Source organism: Scyliorhinus torazame, chromosome 8 (genome assembly GCF_047496885.1).
Source record: "Scyliorhinus torazame isolate Kashiwa2021f chromosome 8, sScyTor2.1, whole genome shotgun sequence".
Classification (NCBI taxonomy): domain Eukaryota; kingdom Metazoa; phylum Chordata; class Chondrichthyes; order Carcharhiniformes; family Scyliorhinidae; genus Scyliorhinus; species Scyliorhinus torazame.
Window position 1 is genome coordinate 194,126,577 of NC_092714.1, and position 24,217 is coordinate 194,150,793.

Below are 24,217 nucleotides of genomic sequence, written 5' to 3' on the forward strand. Positions count from 1 at the left end.
ATAAGGCTCGAGGATCAGCCCTCAACTTTCAATAGAATGGGCTTCTCCTAACCAAACTTTTGGCAATGATTCTGCTGTTCCTATTTACATCCACTCTAAACCCTTTTGTTTCTTGCCCTACTACCGTCTACTTCTGCCACCATCCTCCCTGCCATTTAATCTCTCCCCTCTTCCACCTCATCAGGAATCTGCCATATTTTCTTTCCCTTTCTTCCCCACTCTGCATTGCTTATAATTTGTCAGATCTCTTAACTTTTTTTCAACATTTGTGGTAAAAGTCATCGGTCTGAAACGTTAACTCTGTTTTTATCTCCACAGACAGTGCCTGATCTGCTGAGCAGTTATTCCAATGTTTGCTGTTGTGCTTTTCACTGCGGATCATTATTCGTTTGAAGGGGTCACTGGAACAGACCCTGAATCTGCCTTTTCAAGGAGATGCCAATGTGCTTCTCATCAGTCAGAACCCAGGTCATGATCCCACCCGTGGTCCTTTTTCTGACTGAGGATTGATTGGCTGCCTGCACCTGAGGCCTTTACGACCTCTAGAGGGGCGGGGCGGCATTTACGACAGTTTCGTACATACGGCAGTGTGGTTGGGGCTGTTCCTGTTTTACGGCGGTGTGGCAGCGATCACTGATCAACGTGAGAGTTTCTGCTTCTCTTGGTAACGCCGGTGATATGGATGTGGGAGAGTTACTCAACTACCAGGTGAGGCGGCGGCATCAGCTTCTTCTCCTCGGTTTCCGCCTCAACCAGTTCGGGCCGCCTGCTTTCCCCTCGCTCCCTGTTGAGTGGAGGTTAGGCCGCAGAGCCTGGGCCTCGAGTGGAGGCTGCATCACCAGCGCAGCAAGGGAACGGGACACACGCTTCCCTCCTCCCTAATTCGGGTTCATGTCTATTCTAGAGTTGACCGTTCTGAATAAATCAGCAGCAATAATTATATCCCCTCACTCGCGGGGCGGGGGAGGCTTTCTAACGAAAGAGTGTTCTTTAAACCTCAACATCATCATCATGGCAAGTCCTTTGAAACAACTCGTACTCGAACAGCGCACAAAGGTGCTTTTCACCCCCAAACGGGGTTAGAAGAGTTCAGGCAGGCGGATGGGAAGGAAAAGTTAAGAAGAGACCTTCTGATGTTGGGGTGAGGTGAACCAAAGTGGGTGGATAAGAGGAAAATTTCGAAAAGCAGGTTCATCGAAGCAATCATAGAATCCCTACAGTGCAGAAGGAGGCTGTTCGGCCCATCGAGTCTGCACTGACCCTCTGATAGAGCGCCCAACCTCGGCTCACGCCTATCCTTGTAATCCCATAGCCGCACCTAACCTACACGTGTGTGGACTCGAGGAGGATGGAGCACCTGAAGGTATCAATGCAGACATGGGGCGAACGTACAAACTCCAGACAGACACCCTAGGCCGGAATCAAACCCGGGTTGCTGCCGCTGTGGGGCAGCAGTGCTAACCACTGTGCCAGGATGCCGCCAAAAGCTTTTGACACCATCAGTTGAGCAGACGGAGGAGAAAGAACGCACAGTAGTAATTCTGACATGAGCATGATGTAGAATGGGAGGAGATCATGAAGGGAGTTGCAAGGAGCACACAAAAGGATTGGTGAGTCCAGGATGAATGGCAGCATGGTATCAGTGGTTAGCACTGTTGCTTCATAGCGCCAGGGTCCCTGGTTCGATTCCTGGTTTGGGTCACTGCACGTTCTCCCCGTGTCTGCTTGGGTTTCCTCCCGCAAGTCCTTAAAGACGTGCTTGTTAGGTGAATTGGACATTTTGAATTCTCCCTCTGTGTATCCGAACAGGTGCTGGCGTGTAGCGACTAGGGGCTTTTCACAGTAACTTCATTGCAGTGTTAATGTAAGCCTACTTGTGATAATAATAAAGATTATTATGATGAGTGAACATGGCTTAGAATGTGCTAGCTTGTGGGTGAGTGAGTTTTGGTCTAAAATTAGCTTTGATGTAGGATAGTATGCGAAGGGCATTTGAGACGTTAAGCACAGAGGATACAGGTATGAGGATTTCAGGAAGGATGAGGTAGGAATCTAAGTGGCTGATGATTTGGAAGTAGAAAAAAGGGATTGAGTTAAGCTCCATTTGGGATTGAAACCCGGCTCAGCATTGAGGAGGACATTAAATTTGCACACTAAGCAAGGATAGGCTGGAATTAATTATGGTGAGAACTGACTAGCATGGTTTTCAACTTTTTGTTCTGGCTCAACTTTGACTTGATGATGGGCAGGCTAAGAGAGAACAGCAACTGTCCAGTTCTGGGCACCATATTTCAGAAGGAAGTGAAGGCTTTGGTGAAGACACTCAGACTAACTCGGTCCCAGAGATGAGCGACAATAGTTACACAGTCAAGTGCTGAACCTGGGCATGTTCTCCTTGAAGTCGAGAAGGTTAAGAGAAGATTTGAGATATTTGGAATCGAGAAAGGTCTCAAAAAGTAATTAAGAAAATGGTCAAAGTTGATAATCAGAGGGCACAGATTTAAGGCAGTTTTTATAATTCTTGCACAGGATGTGGGTGTCACTGGCTAGGCCAGCATTTGTTGCCTGGTTTAGCTGGTCGAGCTCACTTGGCTAGGCAGCTGGTTCGTGATGCAGAGCCAGGCCAGCGCGAGTTAAATTTCTGCACCGGCTGAGATTATTCACAAAAGCCCGTCTTTTCAACCTTGCCCCTCGCCTGAGGTGTGGTGATCCTAAGGTTAAATCACCACCAGTCAGATCTCCCCCTCGAAGGGGAAAGCAGTCTATGGTCATCTGGGACTATGGTGACTTTACCTATTTGTTGCCCATTCCTCCTTACCCTTCAGAAAAATGAAGAAAATGAAAAAATCACTTATTGTCACAAGTAGGCTTCAAATGAAGTTACTGTGAAAAGCCTCTAGTCGCCACATTCTGGCGCCTGTTCGGGGAGGCTGGTACGGGAATTGAACCGTGCTGCTGGCCTGCCTTGGTCTGCTTTAAAAGCCAGCTCTTTAGCCCTGTGCTAAACCTGATCCTTCCATTAGGTGGCAGAGGTGACATAAGGAGAAATGATTTTACACAATGAATGGTTAGGATTTAGAGTGTATTGTCAAATAGTTTTCTGTGCTCTGCCAATTCTGGCCTCTTAAGTCTATCCAGTTTTAGTTGCCGAATTGGCAGCCATGCCGTCAGGTGCCTTGCCTCTTAGCACAGTGGGCTAAATCGCTAGCTTTTCACAGTAACTATATTGAAGCCGACTTGTGACAGGTGATTGTCATTATTATTATTAAGCTTCCCTAAACACCTCAATCTGTCTGCCCTCTTTTTTTCTCAAGTTTCTCCTTAAAACCTTTCTCTGAACAAGTTTTGGTCATCTGGCAAAACTTTGCAGTCTTGCCACATGGAGTCGGGATCGATGGCTTCACAAATATACCCCATCTCAATGTTGGGGGGGGTCCAGCACGTCAGTGAAAAAGACAAGGCTGAAGCATTTTCAGCCATCTTCAGCCAGAAGCGCAGACATGACAAACTATCACTGCCTCTTGTGGTCCCGAGCATTACAGGTGTCAGTCTTCTGTCATGTGAGAGTATCTTTAAGAAATGGGTGTTTATTAGTGATGTCAGAGTATGGGTGGAGCTGGGCTGTCTGTCAGCTTTTTACTTTCGATTTAAGCTGTTTGCTGCAGGGAGTGTTATAGTTTTGTTTTCAGTGTTGGAGTTGAAGACAGACAGAGCAGGTGTACTGTTGATCTCTGCCATGAAAAGACTATCTCTTGACATTTGGTGAATTCAAAATTATAAATGTTTTCAGTAGTGAATGTAAACCTAATATGCTCCTGTTAAAAAGGTGTTTCTTCTGTCTTCTGGATGTTGTTTGGGAAGGTATTAAGCATTACTTTGTGTTGTATTCTTTTGGGGTTGTATTTGAATTAATGGTTGCTAAGATGTTCACTATATGTTTTAAAAAGGTTAACTTGAATTCATAGAATAAACATGGTTTTAAAAAATACTTTTCCATTTCTGCTGTACCACACCTGTAGAGTGGGCTGTGTGCTCCCCATACCACAATCTATTAAAATTTGTGTGTCAGGTGAACTCCATGATACACTTTGGGGTTCTCTAAACCCTGGCCCATAACACTTCAGACAAATTGATTCACTCCACGTGTTGTTACGATGCCCTCGGCGAGTGTGTGGTCCATTTCAGCCTCAGTCCCCAGAGTGAATTAACCAATAATTTGTTTATAGTTTCTGAGATTTTTGACCCTTGACTGCTCCTAAGACTTGCAGGCACCAGATTTGTAAGTGAAACACACAAAAACTGTTTATTTGTAACAACAATAGAGATAAGACATGACTATTATCATAGAATATCGGCCAGCTAATCTATTACTACCCCCCTTTTTTCCCGTCCCATCCTCTAAGCACACAAGGGGAAGGGAAAGGGGTAAAATGATAGGGATTAAAATGCAAGAAAGAGAGATCCATGTCCTTGTTGCTTATATTGAAATCATTGTAGCTGACTATCTTCCCAGGTCGTGGAATGCTGCAACCACCAATTAGACTGCTAACGAAGTTCTTCTGGCAGAAACATTCAGGCAGGACTCTCAGGGTGTGAGATCCCTTCTGAGGAGTCAGTCACTTTAACTTGTATTAACCTGGGCCTTCACAAAGAAGATCCATCTCAGATCTGTTTAATTCTGACTTGACCCCACCTCCAGATTAATTATCAGCCTCACTGAGATAAGACTAAAGTTCTCCATGTGAGAGTTAAAAAAAACTGTTTTCAAACAACCCACCCTGCTGGTGCTGGACTGGAGTTTCCTTCAGGTATCACAGGCTATGCAGAGAGAACATGCCTTTTCTTCAGGTCTTTAGAGAGATATCAGAGCTGTAGGCATTTAGCTGCTTGATCAAAACGAAAACTGAAAACAAAGTAAGAAGCACTCCGGAATGATCTGCATTGATTATCAGTTAAGACCCGAAAAATCAAACCGCTTATTGGCTGCCAGCCAAGCCCATCAAGAGGAATCATCGCCAATGTCAGCATATCCTGCTGGATTCCAATTTTTTGTAAATGAAAGGTGAAGCCCATCTTAAAAGTCCTAGTAATTATCCAGGTGCAAAAATTCTAAAAGACAAAATAACATAAAATAAAGGGGATATACAGGGAAATCAAGGTTTAAAGAGAAGGATTCTTGCATCATCAAGAAAAGGCTAAAGCCACTGAAACTATGGGCCCTGACAGCTGTAGTGCTGCGGGCTTGTGCTCCAGACCTAGCTGCCCCCTGAACCAAGCTGTGGCAGTATAGCCACAATACTGCCATCTACCCGACAATGTGGAAAATTGCCCCGGTATGTACTGTCCACAAAAAGCAGAACAAATTCAGCCCAGTCAATTAGCACCTTATTAACTTAATCTCGATAATCGACAAACTGTTACAGCGACCTTACTGAACAACAACCCGCTTTCTGAAGCTCAGTTTGGCTTTCGTCTGGGGTACTCAGCTCCTGACCTCATTACAACCTTCATCCAAAAATGGACACAAAGTGAAATCTCAGTCACTGCCCATGACATCAAGACAGCATTTGACCGAGTGTGGGATCAAGTAACCCGAGCAAAATTGCAGTTCATGGGAATCGTGGCAGGAGAAACTTTCTACCAGTTAGAGTCATACATAGCGCAAAGGAATGTGGTGTCCCAGGCCATCACTCCAGGAAATCCACATGGCGGTGGCCTAGGCCTAATAATCTTCAGCTGCTTCATCAATGACTTCCCTTCCATCCATCTTAAGTCAGAAGGGACGTTCACTGATGACCGAACTCATCATTCGTGACTCCTAAAATAACTTCCCTCTGGACTCCCCAAAGTCTTTCCACCATCTACAAGGCACAAGTCATGAGTATGATGGAATATCCTCTACTTACCTCATTTGAGTGCGGCTCCAATAACACTCGGGATCTAGGATAATGCAGCCTGCTTAATTGGCGCCGCATTCACCACCTCCGACGTTCATTCCCACTACCGATGCACAATGACAGTAGTGTGTACCATATACAAGATCCAGTGCAACAACTCACCAAGGCTCCCTCGACTGCCTTCGAAACTCAGAACCTCTACCGCCAAGAAGGACAAGGGTAGTAAATGCACGGGAGTATAACCATCTGGAAATTTTTCTCCAAGCTGCTGGCTCAATATCCTGAATAGTAATTATATTGCCATCCTGTCACTGTCGCTCGGCCAAAATCCTGGAATTCTCTTCCTAAATGCCGCTGCACTGTCGCCACATAGTTTGCAGTGATACAATAAAGCAATTCACCACCACCTTCTCAAGGGCAATTAGGTTGGGCAATAAATGCTCACCTTGCTGTTGACACACACACCCTGTGAAACATACATAGAAAATAGAAGCATGAGGAGACCATTCGGCCTTTCGAGCCTGCTTTGCCATTCATTATGATCATGGCTGATCATCAAGTTCAATACCCTGATCTTTTACCATCCCTCCCCCTATATCCCTTGATTCCTTTAGCCCTAAGAGCTATATCTAATTCCTTCTTGAAATTACACAACATTTTGACCTCAGCTACGTTTTGTGGTAGTGAATTCCACAGGTTCACCACCCTCTGGGTGAAGAAATTTCTCCACACTTCAATCCAAAAAGGTTTACCCCTTCTCCTCAAATTATGACCCCTGGCTCTGGACTTCCCACCATTTGGAACATGCTTTCTGAATCTACCCTGTCTACTCCTGTTAGAATTTTGTAAGTTTCTATGAGACCCCCTTTCACTTTTCTGAACTCAAATTAATATAATCCTAACCGACTTTGTCTCTTCTCATTTGACAGTTCCGCCATCCCAGAAATCAGCCTGGTAAACCTTCACAATACTCCCAAGTGTGGCCTCACCAATGCCTTATATAATTGCAGTAAAACATCCCTATTCCTATACTCGTCCTCTCGTTATGAAGGCTTGCATACCATTTGCCTTCTTTACTGCCTGCTGTACCTGCACGTTTACTTTCAGTATATCTTTAAAAAAATGGCTAGCACAGATATAAATAAATGACGATGACAGCCATTAAAGAGACTGTTGTAAAGGGACCACGACTGCCACGTGAATACCTGAAGATACTTGATGTTTTGCAAGGGCAGGAAGAAAGAAAAAGGGTTGGATAGCTCTGTTAATAAAGGATGAGATCACTAAGGGTGTGAGAAATTATCTTGGTTTGGAGAATCAAAATGTAGAGAATGTGTGGGTGAAGATGAGAAATAGCAAAGGAAATAAATCTCAGATGTGAGTCCTGTGACAGTCGCTACACTGTAGGACATAATGTAAGGCAAGAATTTATGGACATTTGTAATAATTGGATGATTTTATTCTTCATATAGATTGAACACATCAGTTTGGCAAAGGAGGCCTGGAGGATGAACTCAAGTGTATTTGGTGTTCTTAGAATATACTCTGGAACTAACCAGGAAAAGGGCTATTTTAGACCTGGCAATGTGGAATGAGAGTAGATTAATTAATGATCTTATGGTGAAGGATCTTCTGATAAGAATAATCAGAACATAATATAATTTCACATTCATTTTGAGAGTAAGAAATTTTGGTCTGAAACTAGAGTTGTAGACTTAAAGACAATTATAAGGGTGTATAGACAGACTTGGCTAAAGTTGCATGGGAAAATAGGTTAACACAGTAAGGTGATAGAGAAGCATTGGCACACATTTAAGGAGTTATTTCATAACTCATCAAAGATATTCCATTGAGAAAGAAAGGCTCTATGCAAAAGATGCACCATCTGTGCCTAACTAAGTAAATTAAGGATGTTATCAAATTGGAAGCAAATATGTACAATGCTTCAACAATCTTCCCAGAAGATTGGGAACATTTTAGAAACCAGCAAAGGTTGACTAAAAATAATGGGAGAAATTAGAGGGGCACGGTAGCATAGTGGCTAGCACTGCTGCCTCATGGCACTGAGGACCTGGGTTTATACCGGCCCTGTGTCACTGACCATGTGGAGTTGCATATTCTCCCCATGTCTACATGGGTCTCACCCCCACAACCCAAAGACGTGCAGGGTAGGTGGAAATTAGAGAGAACAAGATAAAACTTGCAAGAAATACAAAAATGGTCGAACATCTACAAGTGTATAAAAAGAGTAGCTAAAATGAATGTTGGTCCCTTAGTCGGTGAGACTGGGGAATTAATGGGAAACAGGCGATGGCAGAGACTTTAATCTATCCCTGCCTTCAAAGTAGAAGACACAAAAAGCATCCCAAGAATTGTAGAAAACCATAAGGCAAAAGGGAGGGAGGACCTTAGATCGTAATCAAGTACTACAAAAACTAATGGACCTAAAGGCTGACTGGTTTTTGGACACCTGCTACAATTTTAAAATAAGTGACTGCAAGGATAGTGGATTAATGGTTTGTAATCTTCCAAAATTTCCGAAATTATTGAAAAGTTCTGGTGGATTGGAAAACTGAAAATGTAACACCTTTATTGAAGAAAGGAGGGAGACGCAGAGCAGGAAATTAAGTCTGTTAGTCTAACATCTGACATTGGGGAAATGCTAGAATCCGTTATTAAGGAGGCAGTAGCAGGATATTTACAAAATCGTAATACAATCATGCAAAGTCAGCTGGTTTAGTGAAAAGGAAATCGTGTTTGACAAATTTATTAAGATTTCTTTGATAATGTAACAAGCAGAGTGGATAAAGCGATACAAGTAGACATGGTTATTTGGGTTTCCGAAAGGCGGTTGATAAGATGCAGTAAAATGTTACTGCACAAGATAAGGGCTTATGGTATTGCGGGTGATTTTTAGCATTGGCAGAGGATTGGCTAACTAACAGGAAATAGAAAGCAAGGATAAATGAATTCTTTTCAGATTGGCAGACTAACAAGTGGAGTGCTGTGGCTTCAACTATTAACATCAATATTTATTTGCTTGGATGAGATGAAGGGACTGACTGTTGTAGCCAAATTTGCTGATGATACAAAGATACAGTAGGTAGGAAAGCAAGTTGTGAGAAGAGTCTGCAAAAGGATGTAAATGGATTAAGTGATGTGGAAAAATTTCACAGATGACATATAATGTGGTAAGGTTGTCCACTAAAAGTCATAGATGTTTACAGCATGGAGACAGGCCCTTCGGCCCAGCTTGTCCATGCTGCCCAGTTTCTGTCACTAAGCTAGTCCCACTTGCCCGCATTTGGCCCATGTCCCTCTATACCCACCCTGCCCATGTAACTGTCTAACTGTTTTTTAAAAGAAAACATTGTACCTGCCTCTACCACTGCCTCTGGCAGCCCGTTCCAGATGCTTGCCACCCTCTTGTGTGAAAAGAATTTCCCCTCTGGTCTCTTGTATCTCTCCCCTCTCACCTTAAACCTATGCCCTCTAGTTCTAGACTCCACTACCTTTGGGAAAAGATGTTGACTATCTACCTCATCCATGCTCCTCATTATTTTATAGACCTTTATAAGATTACCCCTAAGCCTCCTATGCTCCAGGGGAAACACAGTATTCCATGTATGGTCTTACCTATGTCTTGTACAACTTCAACAAGACATCCCAACTCCTGTATTCTATATTCTGACCAATAAAACCTAGCATGCTGAATGCCTTCTTCACCACCCTGTCTACCTGCGACTCCACCTTCAAGGATCTATGAACCTGTACCCCTTGATCTCTTTGTTCTGTAGCTCTCCCCAACTCCCCTCCATTAACTGAGTAGGTCCTGCCTTGATTTGATCTACCAAAAAGTATCACCTCACATTTATCCAAATTAAACTCTATCTGCCATTCATCGGCCTACTGGCCCAATTAGTCAAGATGCTGTTGCAATCTTATATAACCTTCACTATACACTATGCCACCAATCTTGGTGTCATCTGCAAACTTACTAACCATGGACTCCTACATTCTCATCCAAATCATTTATATATATATATATATATATATATAACAAATAACAGTGGACCCAGTACCGATCCCTGAGGCACACCACTGGTCACAGGCCTCCAGTTTGAAAACCAACCCTCCACAACCACCCTTTGGCTTCGGTCGCTAAGCCAATTTTGTATTCAATCGGTTACCTCACCCTGGATGCCGTGAGATTTAATCTTTTGCAACAACCTACCATTCGGTACCTTGTCAAAGGCCTTGCTAAAGTCCATGTAGACAATGTCGCCTGCATTGCCCTCATCTACCTTCTTGGTTACCCTTTCAAAAAAACTCAATCAAATTCGTGAGACATGACTTTCCCCTTACAAAGCCATGCTGACTTTCCCTAATTAGCTCTTGCCTGTAGATCCTGTCCCTCAGAATACCTTCTAACAATTTACCCACTACAGAAGTAAGGCTAACCGGTCTGTAGTTCCTCGGCTTATCCCTACAGCATTTCATTTCACTTTATTTCTCCAATTTCCCGAACATTCGTGCCTTTTGCAACAGTAAATACTGACGAGAAATATTCATTTAGGACCTCTCCCATTCCTTGTGGATCTGCACATAGATGACCTTGTTTATCCTGTTGCTAACTTGCTGTTGTCTCTTAATTTGGCTCTGTTTAATTACGTTTGCTCAAGAGTCGGCAGGTATCTTTCGACACCGCCACAAGGTTCAAAACCGAATACTGATCAAAGACTCGATACACCAGTTAGTAAGTTCAAAAGCAAAGCTCATTTATTTACACACAGTCAAATCTACTCGTGCATAAAACTCTACAACTTAAACTATCACTATTACTAAAAGCCTATACTTAGCTTCGGGTGCCCACTCAGTCAGAGGAACAATGGCCGTTGCTCGGTTCTGAGGCTGCTGGGTTGAGCTGTTTACAGGATAGCAACTAGGAGCGTCTATCTCGTAGCGTGCGTTGACTTGGAACTTACTTGGTCTGGTGTAGCTGCTAGGCAGGTCTCTCCTCGCTGAGAACCAAGGCCAAGAGAGCGATCCTCTCTTGGGGAGTCCTTTTTATACTCTAAAGGGCTTCGCGCGCTTTTGGGCGGGCCTTGAACTTGGCCCCAATTAATTGGGCCGTTTCCCAATCGTTCTTATCGATTTTCCTCCAATAGAGGGGTGGGTTCCCTGATTGCTGGGCGTGTCCTAGGTAGCCGTTGGTCTGCTTTGTTTTAGTCTCCTCTGGCGCTGGGATGTCTGGCATAGCATTGTTTACCTAAAATGTTGCCTTTTGTTCCTGGGGATGGCTCATTAGTATGTAGATGGCTTAGCAGTACAACGGCCCTGTCTGAGAGCTAAGGCTCTAATCAACAGACAGACCTTACACCTGCTTGCTTTTTCGGTATTGTCCGATTTTCCCTGCATTCTTTGCAAGTGTCCATTTTGTAATCGGGACGTGGCCATCCCAGATGGCTACAATCCTTAAGAGGCCCTACCGTCTCCCTAGTCACTCTTTTACTCTTTAGGTATCTGTAAATGCTCTTTGGATTTTCCTTTGCCTCATCTGCCAAGACAATCTCATGTCCCCTTTTTGCCCTCCTGAGTTCTCTCTGAACTCTACTCCGTCAAGCCCCATACTGGTCAAGGGATCCAATTGATCCCAGCTACCTATGCATGTCATATACCACCTCCTTCCTTTTGACCATGGCCTCAATATCTCAAGTCATCCAGTCTTCCTGAATACACATCAGGAAGAAGGAAAGCAGAATATTATTTAAATGGAGGTATGCTGCTGCACAGATGGATCTGGGTTTCCCTGTACATGAACCACAAAATGTATGCATACAGGTAGCAACATAGGAACTAAGAGCAAGAGTAGGCCATTCGGCCCCTTGAATCTGCTCTGCCATTTCCCTCCGTGGCATTTTCCTGTACTATCCAAATAAGTAATTAGGAAAGCAAATGGAATGTTGACTTTTAATGCAAGGGGGATGGAGTATGAAAATAGATAAGTTTTACTGTAGCTGTTGGTGGAGCTGCACCCAGCATAGTGTGTGCAGTTTTAATCTCCTTGCTTAAGGAGAGAAGTACAGATGCAGAGAGGGCTTGATTCAGTCGATACTGAGAGGATGTTTCCCCACCTGGAGGAATCTAGAACTTGGGGATACATTTTAAAGGTAAAGGTCACGTATTTAAGACGGAGATGAGGAGGATTTTTGTTCTCTCAGGGTTGATAATCTTGGGAATTCGCTGCCTGAGGCTTTGAATATATTCAATGCTGACTTAGACAGATTTTTGATCGAAAAGGGGGCAGGCAGGATAGTGGGAGTTGAGGCCACAATCTAGTTAGCCATGAATTATTGAATGGCAGAACAGGCTCAATGGGTCGGATTATCTACTCCTTCCTCAATTTCTTTTGATCTTGAATCCTAACAGTTACATATATAAATATTTCCTCATATTGCCTCGTTCTTTTTCCAATTCCATTTTACGTTTTGCTCGCTGGTTATTGACCCTTCAGTGTCAGGAGAAGCTGCACTTTAACTTGGTTGAGTGTCCAAGGTATTGAATGCTGACAGGAAAGGTATCACCGTTTGAATACATTTATTGCAGTGGAAATGCAGCTGATTACTTCAACTATTAAATCTGTTACTGTATCCAGGTTACATTCATCTTGCAACATGACTGCATCAAAAGTAAGACATTTGATCTATTTAAATTCTATACAGTGGGAGTGAGTCAGTGATAATTTGATATGCTGAATCTTACAATGAATATGCAAGTGATTGAAAACTGACTACCTGCTACTCAACCCTAAAATGCACTGAATTTATTGCAGACAACATTGTCCAATTACATTTGAGTTGAACCTTGTGAAAACAATTTTACCATATCTTATTTTACCATTTAAAATGTGGGCGGCATGGTAGCACAGTGGTTATCACAATTGCTTCACAGCTCCAGGGTCTCGGGTTCAATTCCCAGCTTGGGTCACTGTCTGTGCGGAGTCTGCACGTTCTCCCCATGTCTGCGTGGGTTTCCTCCGGGGGCTCCGGTTTCCTCCCACAGTCCAAAGATGTGCAGGTCTGGTGAATTGGCCATGCTAAATTGCCCTTAGTGTCCAAAAAGGTTGGGTGGGGTTACGGGGATAGGGTGGAGATGTGGGCTTGAGTAGCTGCCCTTTCCAAGGGCCGGTGCCGACTCGATGGGCTGAATGGCCTCCTTCTGCACTGTAGATTCTATGATTCTATGATGTCAACGTAATAATTTAATTCTCTTAAAATCCTGAGGTGCCACACAGATGGAGGGAGTCTATTCAGCCCATCATACCATTGATGCCTGTTAGATATGGGGACCAATGAAGATACTCAGTAGGTCACAAGCAGTTGGAACTTGCACTTGAGTGTGATCTGAAATGTCCAAGCTGAAAAATGTAGTATAATGAAAGGGGAAAGGATCCAATAACACAACGAGTGGTTCAAGATGGGAGTGATGGTTACATTGGGATTGGGGCAGAAATAGGCTAAGTAAATGATCTCGCATTCAATGAAAATGAGGCTAATAACAGATGGCTTGAGATCTGAGATTGTTCAGTTCTGTGTTCACTCCATGCGCCCTGATCTTTTGAAGGTCTTGTGCATTAAAAAAAAATTCTCCAGCAGTGGTGAAAATTTTCCCAACTGCATTATTCCTGCACTCTGGAATTCTGTCCTCGTCACCCTCTCTAACTCCTCTCCTGCTCAACATGTGTTTACTCTCCTCTGCACCCTGGGCTGTTGACTCTCCTCTGCACCCTGGATTGGATTTGTTTATTGTCACGTGTACCGAGGTACAGTGAAAAGTATTTTTCTGCGAGCAACTCAACAGATCATTAAGTACATGGGAAGAAAAGGGAATAAAAGAAAATACATAATAGGGCAACACAAGGTACACAATGTAACTGCATAAGCACCGGCATCGGATGAAGCATACAGGGGTGTAGTGTTAGTGAGGTCAGTCTGTAAGAGGGCCGTTTAGGAGTCTGGTAACAGCGGGGAAGAAGCTGTTTTTGAGTGTCTTTGTGCGTGTTCTCAGACTTCTGTATCTCCTGCCCGATGGAAGAAGTTGGAAGAGTGAGTAAGCCGGGTGGGAGGGGTCTTTGATTATGCTGCCCGCTGTTAACTCTCCTCTGCACCCTGGGCTGTTAATTCTCCTCTGCAGCCGGGGATGTTAACTCTCCTCTGTACCCGGGGACGTTAACTCTCCTCTGCACCCAGGGACGTTAACTCTCCTCTGCGCCCGAGGACGTTAACTCTCCTCTGCACCCGAGGACGTTAACTCTCCTCTGCACCCGGGGACGTTAACTCTCCTCTGCACCCGAGGACGTTAACTCTCCTCTGCACCCGGGGACGTTAACTCTCCTCTGCACCCGGGGACGTTAACTCTCCTCTGCACCCGGGGACGTTAACTCTCCTCTGCACCCGGGGTCGTTAACTCTCCTCTGCACCCGGGGACGGTGACTCTCCTCTGCACCCGGGGACGTTGACTCTCCTCTGCACCCGGGGACGTTGACTCTCCTCTGCACCCGGGGACGTTGACTCTCCTCTGCACCCGGGGACGTTGACTCTCCTCTGCACCCGGGGACGGTGACTCTCCTCTGCACCCGGGGACGGTGACTCTCCTCTGCACCCGGGGACGGTAACTCTCCTCTGCACCCGGGGACGGTAACTCTCCTCTGCAGCCGGGGACGGTAACTCTCCTCTGCAGCCGGGGACGTTAACTCTCCTCTGCAGCCGGGGACGTTAACTCTCCTCTGCACCCGGGGACGTTAACTCTCCTCTGCACCCGGGGACGTTAACTCTCCTCTGCACCCGGGGACGGTAACTCTCCTCTGCACCCGGGGACGTTAACTTTCCTCTGCACCCAGATTTGGTGCGATTCAAACAAATTGTCAAGAAATATCACACCAAGCTCCCTCACCCAGGCCCATTTCTTTTATCTCATCACCGTTTGGCCCCTTGTTCCACACTGTAACCAATCACAATTTGCCGGTGTACCACTTGTCAATGTACTCTGTCGATTATTCTTTTTTTTGTCTACTGTGTACGTACTGTGTACGTTCCCTTGGCTACAGAAAAATACTTTTCACTGTACTTTGGTACATGTGACAATAAGTCAAATCAATCAATCAATCAATGTAACAAAATCAACAAATTCAAGGTGAAGAGAATACAATGATGTGAGCAATAGCAGCAATGCAAAATATTAAATTATATATCAGAGTCAGCTTTCAGCATTGTCCATAAGTCAGCTTTAATTGTACTTTTCCATGTGATGTACTATAATTGAAGAAAACAAAATTCTTGAATTAAGCGTTCATAATGTTCAGTGAGTGTATGTTTCTGCTCAAGATTACCATACTTGGCGGCACGGCAGCCCAGTGGTTAGCACTGCTGCCTCACTGCACCAGAAATCCAGGTTATAGTAATAGTAACCCTACAGGCAGAAGGCCATTCATCCCATCAAGTCTGCACCGGCCTTGGAAAGAGCACCCTACTTAAGCCCAAGTCCCCACCTATTCTTGTAACCAAGTAACCCCACCTAATCTTTTGGACACTAAGGAAATTTAGCACGGCCAATCCACCTAACCTGCACATCTTTGGACTGTGGGAGGAAACCGGAGCATCCGGAAGAAACCCACGCAGACATTGGGAGAAGGTGCAAACTCCACATATCAATTCTAGCCTTGGGGAGTTTGCACTTTCTTCCTCTGTCTACGTGGGTTTGCTCCAGGTGCTCTTGTTTCTTCCCACAGACCAAAGAAGTGCAGGTTAAGGAGATTGGCCACGCCAAATTGCCCTTTATTGTCCAAAGATGTATAGGTTAGGTGCGTTTATGGGGTTAGGGTGGGGGAGTGGATTTAGGTAGGGTGGTCTATCAGAGGGTCAGTGCAGATTCGATGAGCTGAATAGCCACCTCCTGCAATGTAGGAATTCTATGCGGTTGCACAGTGGGTAGTGCTGTTTCTTCACAGCGCCAGGGTCCCAGGTTTGATTCCCTTGTGTCACTGTGCTGAGTCAGCACCTTCTCTCCTGTGTCTGCGTGGGTTTCCTCCGGGTGCTCTGGTTTCCTCCCACAAGTCTTGAAAGACGTGCTTGCGAGGTGAATTGGACATTCTAAATTCTCCCTCCGTGTATCTAAACAAGTGCCGGAATGTGGCGACTAAGGTTTTTCACAGTAAATGCATTGCAGTGTTAATGTAAGCCTACTTGTGACAATAAAGATTATTTAAAAATTAATCTATACTGTCTGGTAAGTGCTATATTTGGTTTGGTTATTTTTGGTGGATAATGGAGAAAATGAAACGACACACCTGACAAACAGGTGAAGAAACAAAATGACGTGCAGACTTCAGAAACTTATACTCGTTTACTGTCTGCAAGATCGCGATCTGACATTACAGAGTGTCAGGCAAATAGGATTCTGGTATAAGGTATTGGGATAAACTCTATTATAAATTACTGACTGCCAATAGGGGTTTCTTCCACGATCATTAACATTAAAACCATTGCTCAAAAATTGTAAGAACAGGACATACATGATGAATAGAGATTTGTTTAATATATAGATAAATACTGTGGATATATTTTGCATGTTCTTCACTGAGAAGGCAGGGGCTTAAATCGTGCTTTGTCAGCAAGTTTCTAAATTTGCGCTGAGGCATCTGGGATGGGTAAGCAATGCGGAAGAAATGGAACCAGAAACGGGAGCTTAAAAAGGGAGCAGTCTGAATTAGGATTTGGAAATGAGGCAGAATAAAAGAATGCTGTGAAACCAAATAGTTGATACATTCAGGAACCATAACATCGTAGCTGGTGATTTTGCCCTTCAAATTTGTGTCGGTGCCTTTTAAATCTAATTTAATTCTCCTTGCTTGCCATTAATTTTTTTCGCAACGTACTATAAAATTCCCTTTTGAAAGAATAAAGAAGCTGTGCTTCAATATCAGTTTGTTTATGAAATACCACATTCTACCTACCCTTTTTGTAACAACATTTTTCTAATCTTTTGTTCATTTTGTGTGATTTTTGTGACTACTTCCAACTCTGTATCATCACCTGCTTACCATAGATCGGCTACCACTGAAGCTCTTGCTTTTCTGGCTGGGCTCCCATCCTCACCCCTCCAGAAACAGCCAACTTGTCGAAAGTTCCACAGCATGAATGTTGCACCAATTTCCACTTACTCCGAACCATTGTCCTCCCTGATCTACACTGTTTTCTGTGTCTCCAACAGATTAAAGTCAAAATCCTTGCTCTAGCCTATAAATCCTTTCAACAGTAAAATTGCCATGTCCTGTAGCTAAGGTCCCCTCCAGTAGTATATCTGCTCCCAAAGGCTCCATCTTCTGACATCAATCTTTTGTAAGAAGTCTTACAACACCAGGTTAAAGTCCAACAGGTTTGTTTTGAATCACTAGCTTTCGGAGTACAGCTAGTGCTCCGAATGCTAGTGATTCGAAACAAACCTTTTGGACTTTAAACTGGTGTTGTAAGACTTCTTACTGTGTTCACCCCAGTCCAATGTCAGCATCTCCACATCATCAATCTTTTGTGCATTCCTCACCTTGCATTTCCAATGGGGCCAAAGCCTTCAGCTGTCTTAAGTCCTATTCTATTGAACTGCTTTCCTAATTTGTTTCTTCCTGCTTGGTATGCATTTTCCTTATGCTTATTTGTGAATTGCCTTGCGACATTTCTTTCTTTTACAAGATAGCATATAAATGCACATTGTTGTTGAAACAGTCCTGGAGCACAGTACAATTCTACAGTCAAGTGGTAGAACTGTGTGTGTAACATTTTGAAGTGTTTGGTGCTGTGTAAATTATATGGTGAACAGAAAACATGTAATTACGTTAATCAGACATGGAAAAATGTTGTCACTAGGCATATTTGGTATAATGCCACAGCCATGATGAGGGAAATAGGACTTGAGCAAGATACACCCCACAGCTTAGCTCCTTAGTATCTTAATATCAATATATTAGAGAAAAAACCCAACTTAAGCCAACATGTTTAATCATGCAGTGTTTCTTTGATATTCTTTAATATATGATATCCAATTTCTCCCAGTGCTATCCATCAATTTTGTCATGTCAGTAGCCATAACCACTGTTTAGAATAAAAAGCTTTTGGATATTTTTAACTGTTCAAGTGGTCGTAAATGATCAATATTTCACGCCCACTATTCTGCTTTAGAATAACCCCACTGACACTAATTTGTGAGAGATTTGTCATGCTTTGAGTTCATTGCTTCAAATTGGTCCTTCTTTCACCAATGACCTGTTAATGGCTGACAGCACTTTTGCCTTATGTTATTATCATGCTCTTTCCACATACAGTTGGCTCAAAAAGACAAAAATGTAAAATTGCACTGGTTGGCTAAAACAGTACAAATGGACATGGTATATAACTGTTGCATTTTGCGGAAATCCAAATGAGAGTAATAAGAGGACAGTGTAGATTCAGGCATTGCCATTTTTGCAGTCATAATATCGAGAAACTAGCATTTTGCTGCCAAACTTGCACTAACTGTAACATTTACAGTGTGACCCATTTCAGACAGTGATGTGCATGATGCTAAGTGCAATCTTATTGTGACTGAACCAGTGAGTAGTGGTGTGGTGTTGAATGTGCAGCTCCTTAATCTCCACTTCCTCCGCAGTGACTTTATTATTTACATTTATCTACTCTCTCCCCCCAAAGTAACATGCTCATGTTTCTGTGAGGTATAGTTGTATTAAACCTGAGTATGATGATCACATTTTGTTTTGCAAATTATTGCATTTAAATTGTAATCCTGATGTAGCAAAATCTTTAACCTTTTGCTGGCTTAGCCTGATTTGAAAATAAAGATCCCGGGTTACTCTTGAGTCTGTAATTTGATAATAAAGGAAGCATGCTAATTCTTCCTAAAGGGGAAAAAAATCTTGATTATGTATACTGTCATGCATATCAAAACAATGCAGGTTTGAATCCGACGATGGCCATTTTAACCGGTTTATCATTCAACACTGCAAACACTAGCATGCATTCATTCTCAGTTTGATGATCTACTTATTCTAACTTAATAGTCTCCCTGAATGCTACTTTATTGGCCCAAAGTCAAAATAGACCAGTTTTTCATATGTAGAACTAAAAAGAGATTCTCTCCCAAGAGAAGACAGTTGATCCTGTGGAAGAACTGATTTTTAAAGACGCGTTTGTAGTTTAAACAGATATGCATACGTTTTGCTGCAAGTAAAACTCATTTTCACATACCTCACCGGTGATAATACTGGAGTATGATTATTATTGTAATATTGTTTTTAAACTCAAATCAGTGGATTTGCAGAAGCTTTACGTTCTATCCGCATGGACAAGTGAAAATGTCAATACAATTTTCAAATTTGGGTGATGTTTGGATAAATAATTTTCAAGTATGCATACAACAGTGAAGGGCAGCACGGTGGCACAGTGGGTTAGCCCTGTTGCCTCACGGCGCCGAGGTCCCAGGTTCGATCCCGGCTCTGGGTCACTGTCCGTGTGGAGTTTACACATTCTCCCCATGTTTGTGTGGGTTTCGCCCCTACAACCCAAAGATGTGCAGGGTAGGTGGATTGGCCATGCTAAATTGCCCCTTAATTGGAAAAAATGAATGAGTACTCTAAATTTATTATCTAAAAAAATACATACAACGGTGGTTGTTTGAGATTTCTCGCTCTTTTCAGTTAGGATGGGAACATTTTGAGGCAATAAAACTTGGACATGAACCATAGTTGGCAAAATATATTGGCCTAGTGTGTGTTAGCAAATTCATCCACCGAGTAGATGAGCTGTACGAGCTAGGAAGGTTTGCCCTGAGATAAGTGATTTGATTTAAGATTAGTAGTGGGGATGCCAAGGTTTGCCTCAGTGCAGATGTTCAGATATTGCAAGCAGGGGAAAATTGACTAGGGTTGTTGCTATCCAGTGCCTCTGTCAGAAGTGCAGATATAGGTAACAGTAAGGAGACCATTAGTTTATTTGTGTTGTGCTTATGACTAAGCAGTCAGCTGATGCAGCATCTGTGATGAGATGGACACAGCTCTGGGAAAATGTATAATTTACATGAATTTGTATCCAGGAAAGAGTTGATGTCTTTGAGAGAAGATGGAGTAAAACGGTAAGAAGACTGTGATGTTTCCTAAAACTAATTGCTATCCCATATGCTGAAAGAAAGCACTGGGAATATTGCATAATTTGTAGGCATAAATAAAGATACAGCTGTATCATATAAAATTGGACTGCTTTGCCTATTTAGGAAAATATTACTCTATTCAAATGGCTCAAATGTTGGATTTCTGAGGAGCAAGTATGCGTACAACAATGGTTGAGCAAAATGAAACAGCCTATTTAAAATCTGAAATTCTAACTTATTATTGAATGGATGTAGCTGTTTGCGTACCATTGATTGGCTTTCAAAAGTTGAATGTTACATTCTGTGAAGCACAATCTTCAATCCATCACTGGTATTGAAATTGGCAAAAATGTGCATTTCTGATCCAATTCGAAAAGTTTTTTTTAACTTAATAGATGGATTAAAAATCAAGACATTGATCTATCATTGCAGATAAGGATAATTTGAATAGAACGATGCATTGAATGCCATTCTTGGTGTGAGAGTGAGCTTGGAAAATCGTTGAATAAAAATTAAGTTTGTGTTTTAAAATATTCACCGTGATATTTAAATAAAATTGTATCTGAAATACCTAACTCAGCCAGTCTTAATATCAGTGTAAAGTACATTTTGAAGATGTAATTGCAGGGGGTTAGGAAATGTATTATTTTCCATGTTAAATTTCTGGTTCTATTCAGTTTAATGTGACAAGCTAATTAACGATCTCTAAATACATTTGCTATTAAGATGGAATACATTGTAGGAAGAATTCTGCTTGGGGTAAATTCACAATCTGGATTGTGACACCTTGGATTAGCAAGAGAGATTTAAAATTGCTGAAAAATATGTTCTTTTAAATGCAAGTGATCACAATTCTTGTCGTGGAAATTTTTTTTAAAAATCATTAAGTGGGCATCACTGGCAAGGCCACATTTATTGGCTATCCCTTGAAAAGGTGATGAGCCACTTTATTGAACTGCTGCAGTAAGTGGTGAAGGTGCCCTCAAATTCCTGTTAGAGAAGGAATTCCAGGAATTCGACCCAACGATGATAAGAAATGACTGTTTTCAAGTCAGATTTGTGGCCCACTTGGAGAGAAACTTGCAGGTTATGGTGTTCCTGTGTCCCTACGATCTTTATTCTTGTGATAGGAGGCCACTTGTTTGGAAGGTGCTGTTGCAGAAGGCTAGGTGAGTTGCTGATTACGTCTTTTAGATGGTGCACTGGTTGTGGAAGGAATGAATGTTTAAGGCAATGTATGATGGAGTCCCAGTCAAATGGGCTACTTTGTCCTAGATGTTTTTCTTGAGTGATTTTGAAACTACATGTGTCAAGACAAGTGGAGAGTGTTCCATCTCAACCCTTGTAGATGTTGGAAAGAATTTGGGGAATCAGGAGGTGAATCACCTGCTGCAGAATATACATACTCTGACCTGTTCTTCCATCACAGTGTATGTGGGTGGTCCAGTTAAATTTCTCGTGAATACTGACTCCCAGGGTGTTGATGGTGGTGGCTCGATGTGGTTAACTCTTGTTTGTTGAACTCTTCATGGGATGCGCCTTTGTCAAATCCAAATTCAATGCCTAGTTGTGTAGTGGTTCGTCTGATTTTATTATTGTACTTTTTTTTATAGCTGTTAGATGCATTGCAATGCTTTATTAGACCATTTCTGTGGGCAGTTAATGTGGATCTAAAGTCACATAGGTCAGTAATTTGTGTTTTAACAGGTTCAGTTGCATTGTGTTTGTGTAACTAAGCTGGTAATCCAGAGGCCTGGACAAATACTTTAGAGAGTGCAAATTGAAGTAGCTCCAAGGTAATTTGACAATTTGAATTGAGTTCAAAAAGGTGGATGTACAAAGTTGGTATCAGTAAAAATCATGCAGGTGCTTGGTTATTGCAAGAATCCACCTGGTTACCAAAGTTCCTTCGGGGAAGGAAGCATGGAGTCCTTACCTAGTTTTGCCTATATCTGATTCTGAACTGCCCTCTAAAATGACCTGGCAAACTACTCAATTGTATCAACCTAAATGAAACTAATAGGTACATTTTTTAAAACTTAAATAGCAAAAATGAACCATATGGACTCTTGATGTTCATGAGGAAGGCCAGGCATCACCTTCTCGGGGCAACTAGACATGGGCAATGAATTCTGGCCTTGCCAGTGACACCCATATCCCAAGAAATGTTTAATTAAAAAGTAGTACATTTTCTGTCTGTTATTTGTTTGAAGATGTTGAGACTTGTTTTTTGTGAAACTGCAGCAATATTGTCATGTTGTAGCTCATGAATCCAGAAACCTTGATGTCTGATAGTAAAACTACACAGATGGCTGAAGCCTCAATAAGGAGGACCTTTTTTTTTGTTAGAATGTAGTTGATATGTGGTCTTTGTGTTTTGATTAAACTTCCTGGCATATAGCTTTGGTGTTTAATCATCAGGGATGGTGTCACGTATGCTCCTGACAAACCTGAATTATTGCCTAATTGAATGGATGAGCTGTTTATGCATGGGCTATCATTTGTGGTTTTCTTGTAATTGCAGTATTGCTTGTTGTGGGACAGTAATTCTTTGGCAGATTAAACCTGTGACATTTTAAAAGGTCAAGTCTTTAAGATCCTAAATAATAGCAAAAGCTGTAGCTGTCTTTGGCACAGGGTAAAAAGGTCTGTTGGTAATTATGTGTATTTTATAGCCTGACAGGGGTGCAAAACGTCTCCGTGGTGCGGATGAAGATGATGAGGATTTAAAAGTGTCGCATAAGTATGGTTCAGCCAGAAGAAGTTACTATGAAGAGAGTGGAATCATGGTTAATGATGAAGAAGAAGAAGTGGGCAAGAAGAAAATCCTTGAGTTAATGGAAAATGATGAGGTAACATGTCTAAAAATTAATGTACTCTTTTCTTTCCCTCAAGTAATAATTTTGTAATTCTCTTCAGTAAAATTACAAATTCTGATCATTTTACTTTGTTACTGTAGCATGCGATGTAGAAATTATTGGGTTTTCATATTTTTCATGCAACTTGCAAATATGGGGCAGTAATTTACATTCTAGTCTTTTGCAAACTGGAATAATAGTTTCACCTGGTTTTCTCTTTACTAGATTGGTAATACAAATAAAATCCTATGTATGCATTGCGAGAGCTGTTTCTCCTTTCAATGTAAAGATCTTGACCACCTTAATTTTCAACATTTGAGTTGCTTCCTTCTGGGATATGCTCTCATCGTTTTCTGGTTCTCAAAGTTTTCACATCCGGAGGATCTATCGGTCCTAGCCCACTTGCTTTCATTTGCCACCTCAAAAATACTCCTCAAAATTAATAGCAAGTCATCGAAACAATAGAAATATTGCTTTTTGGCTACTAAAACTGGACGGGAGGATCCTAGAATGGAACCCTGCTCAAAAGACTGCAAGGGTTCTTCATAACAATTCCCTTACTTCCCCTTTCTCTATTATCATTTTTGATCCATGGATGCTTAATGGGCATGTATCTTTAAGTCAAGCAGCAGAGAGAATGAGGAATTCAAAGGTTATAGCAACAAACAGTTTGCTAGCTTTGGACAGAAAAAAATCAGACTTTTCGGCACCCGAGAGATGGGATGGTACTCCGTTTGATTGGTTGGCTGATGGGCAATGAATTTGCCAAAAGGATATATTCTGCCTAGTAACAGGTGGTGATTGGATTCAGCCTGAGTGGGATGTTTGCCAGAGACCCAAGGAAAGGGGAGTTGAGACCTGGACACAGAAAAGGATCTGCTCTCTCTCCCTTGTGATTTTCTACAGAAATGCTGAGTGGCTATATTTCTGAAACAGCAGAGACCTGATTGAATCTACAGGGGAAACCATTACAGACTGGAAAACACAAATCCCGACCTGAAAGCTTGGTTTAAAGGACAGTGTGCTAGAAATAACCATCTGAAACAAAGACTCTGATCTTTTACTGTGTGTGTGGTTGTGTGTTTGTGTGTACAAGTAAAGTAGGGAATTAGGAATTAGAAAATAGTTAACCAGTTGTATTTGCGGCATATTTCATTATAGTTCTTTTTATAAAAAGTAATTGTGTTTTAAATTTACAACCCTGTGACTACTTAATGGGCAGCCAAAGACTTTGGGTAGTTTTCTAACAATTTTTGGTTAATTCAGTTGTGT

General features: G+C 42.3%; 1 protein-coding gene across 1 annotated transcript in view; it reads left to right on the forward strand.

Moving 5' to 3' along the window:
- The first annotated feature begins 560 nt into the window (after positions 1 to 560).
- ctnnbl1 (catenin, beta like 1) overlaps positions 561 to 24,217 on the forward strand; it is a 225,288-nt gene continuing 201,631 nt past the window's right edge. The window contains exons 1-2 of the mRNA XM_072514654.1: positions 561 to 708; positions 22,763 to 22,939. Of these exons, the coding sequence (XP_072370755.1) occupies positions 679 to 708; positions 22,763 to 22,939 (207 nt within the window). The 5' untranslated portion in view covers positions 561 to 678. The remainder of the gene's footprint in view (positions 709 to 22,762; positions 22,940 to 24,217) is intronic.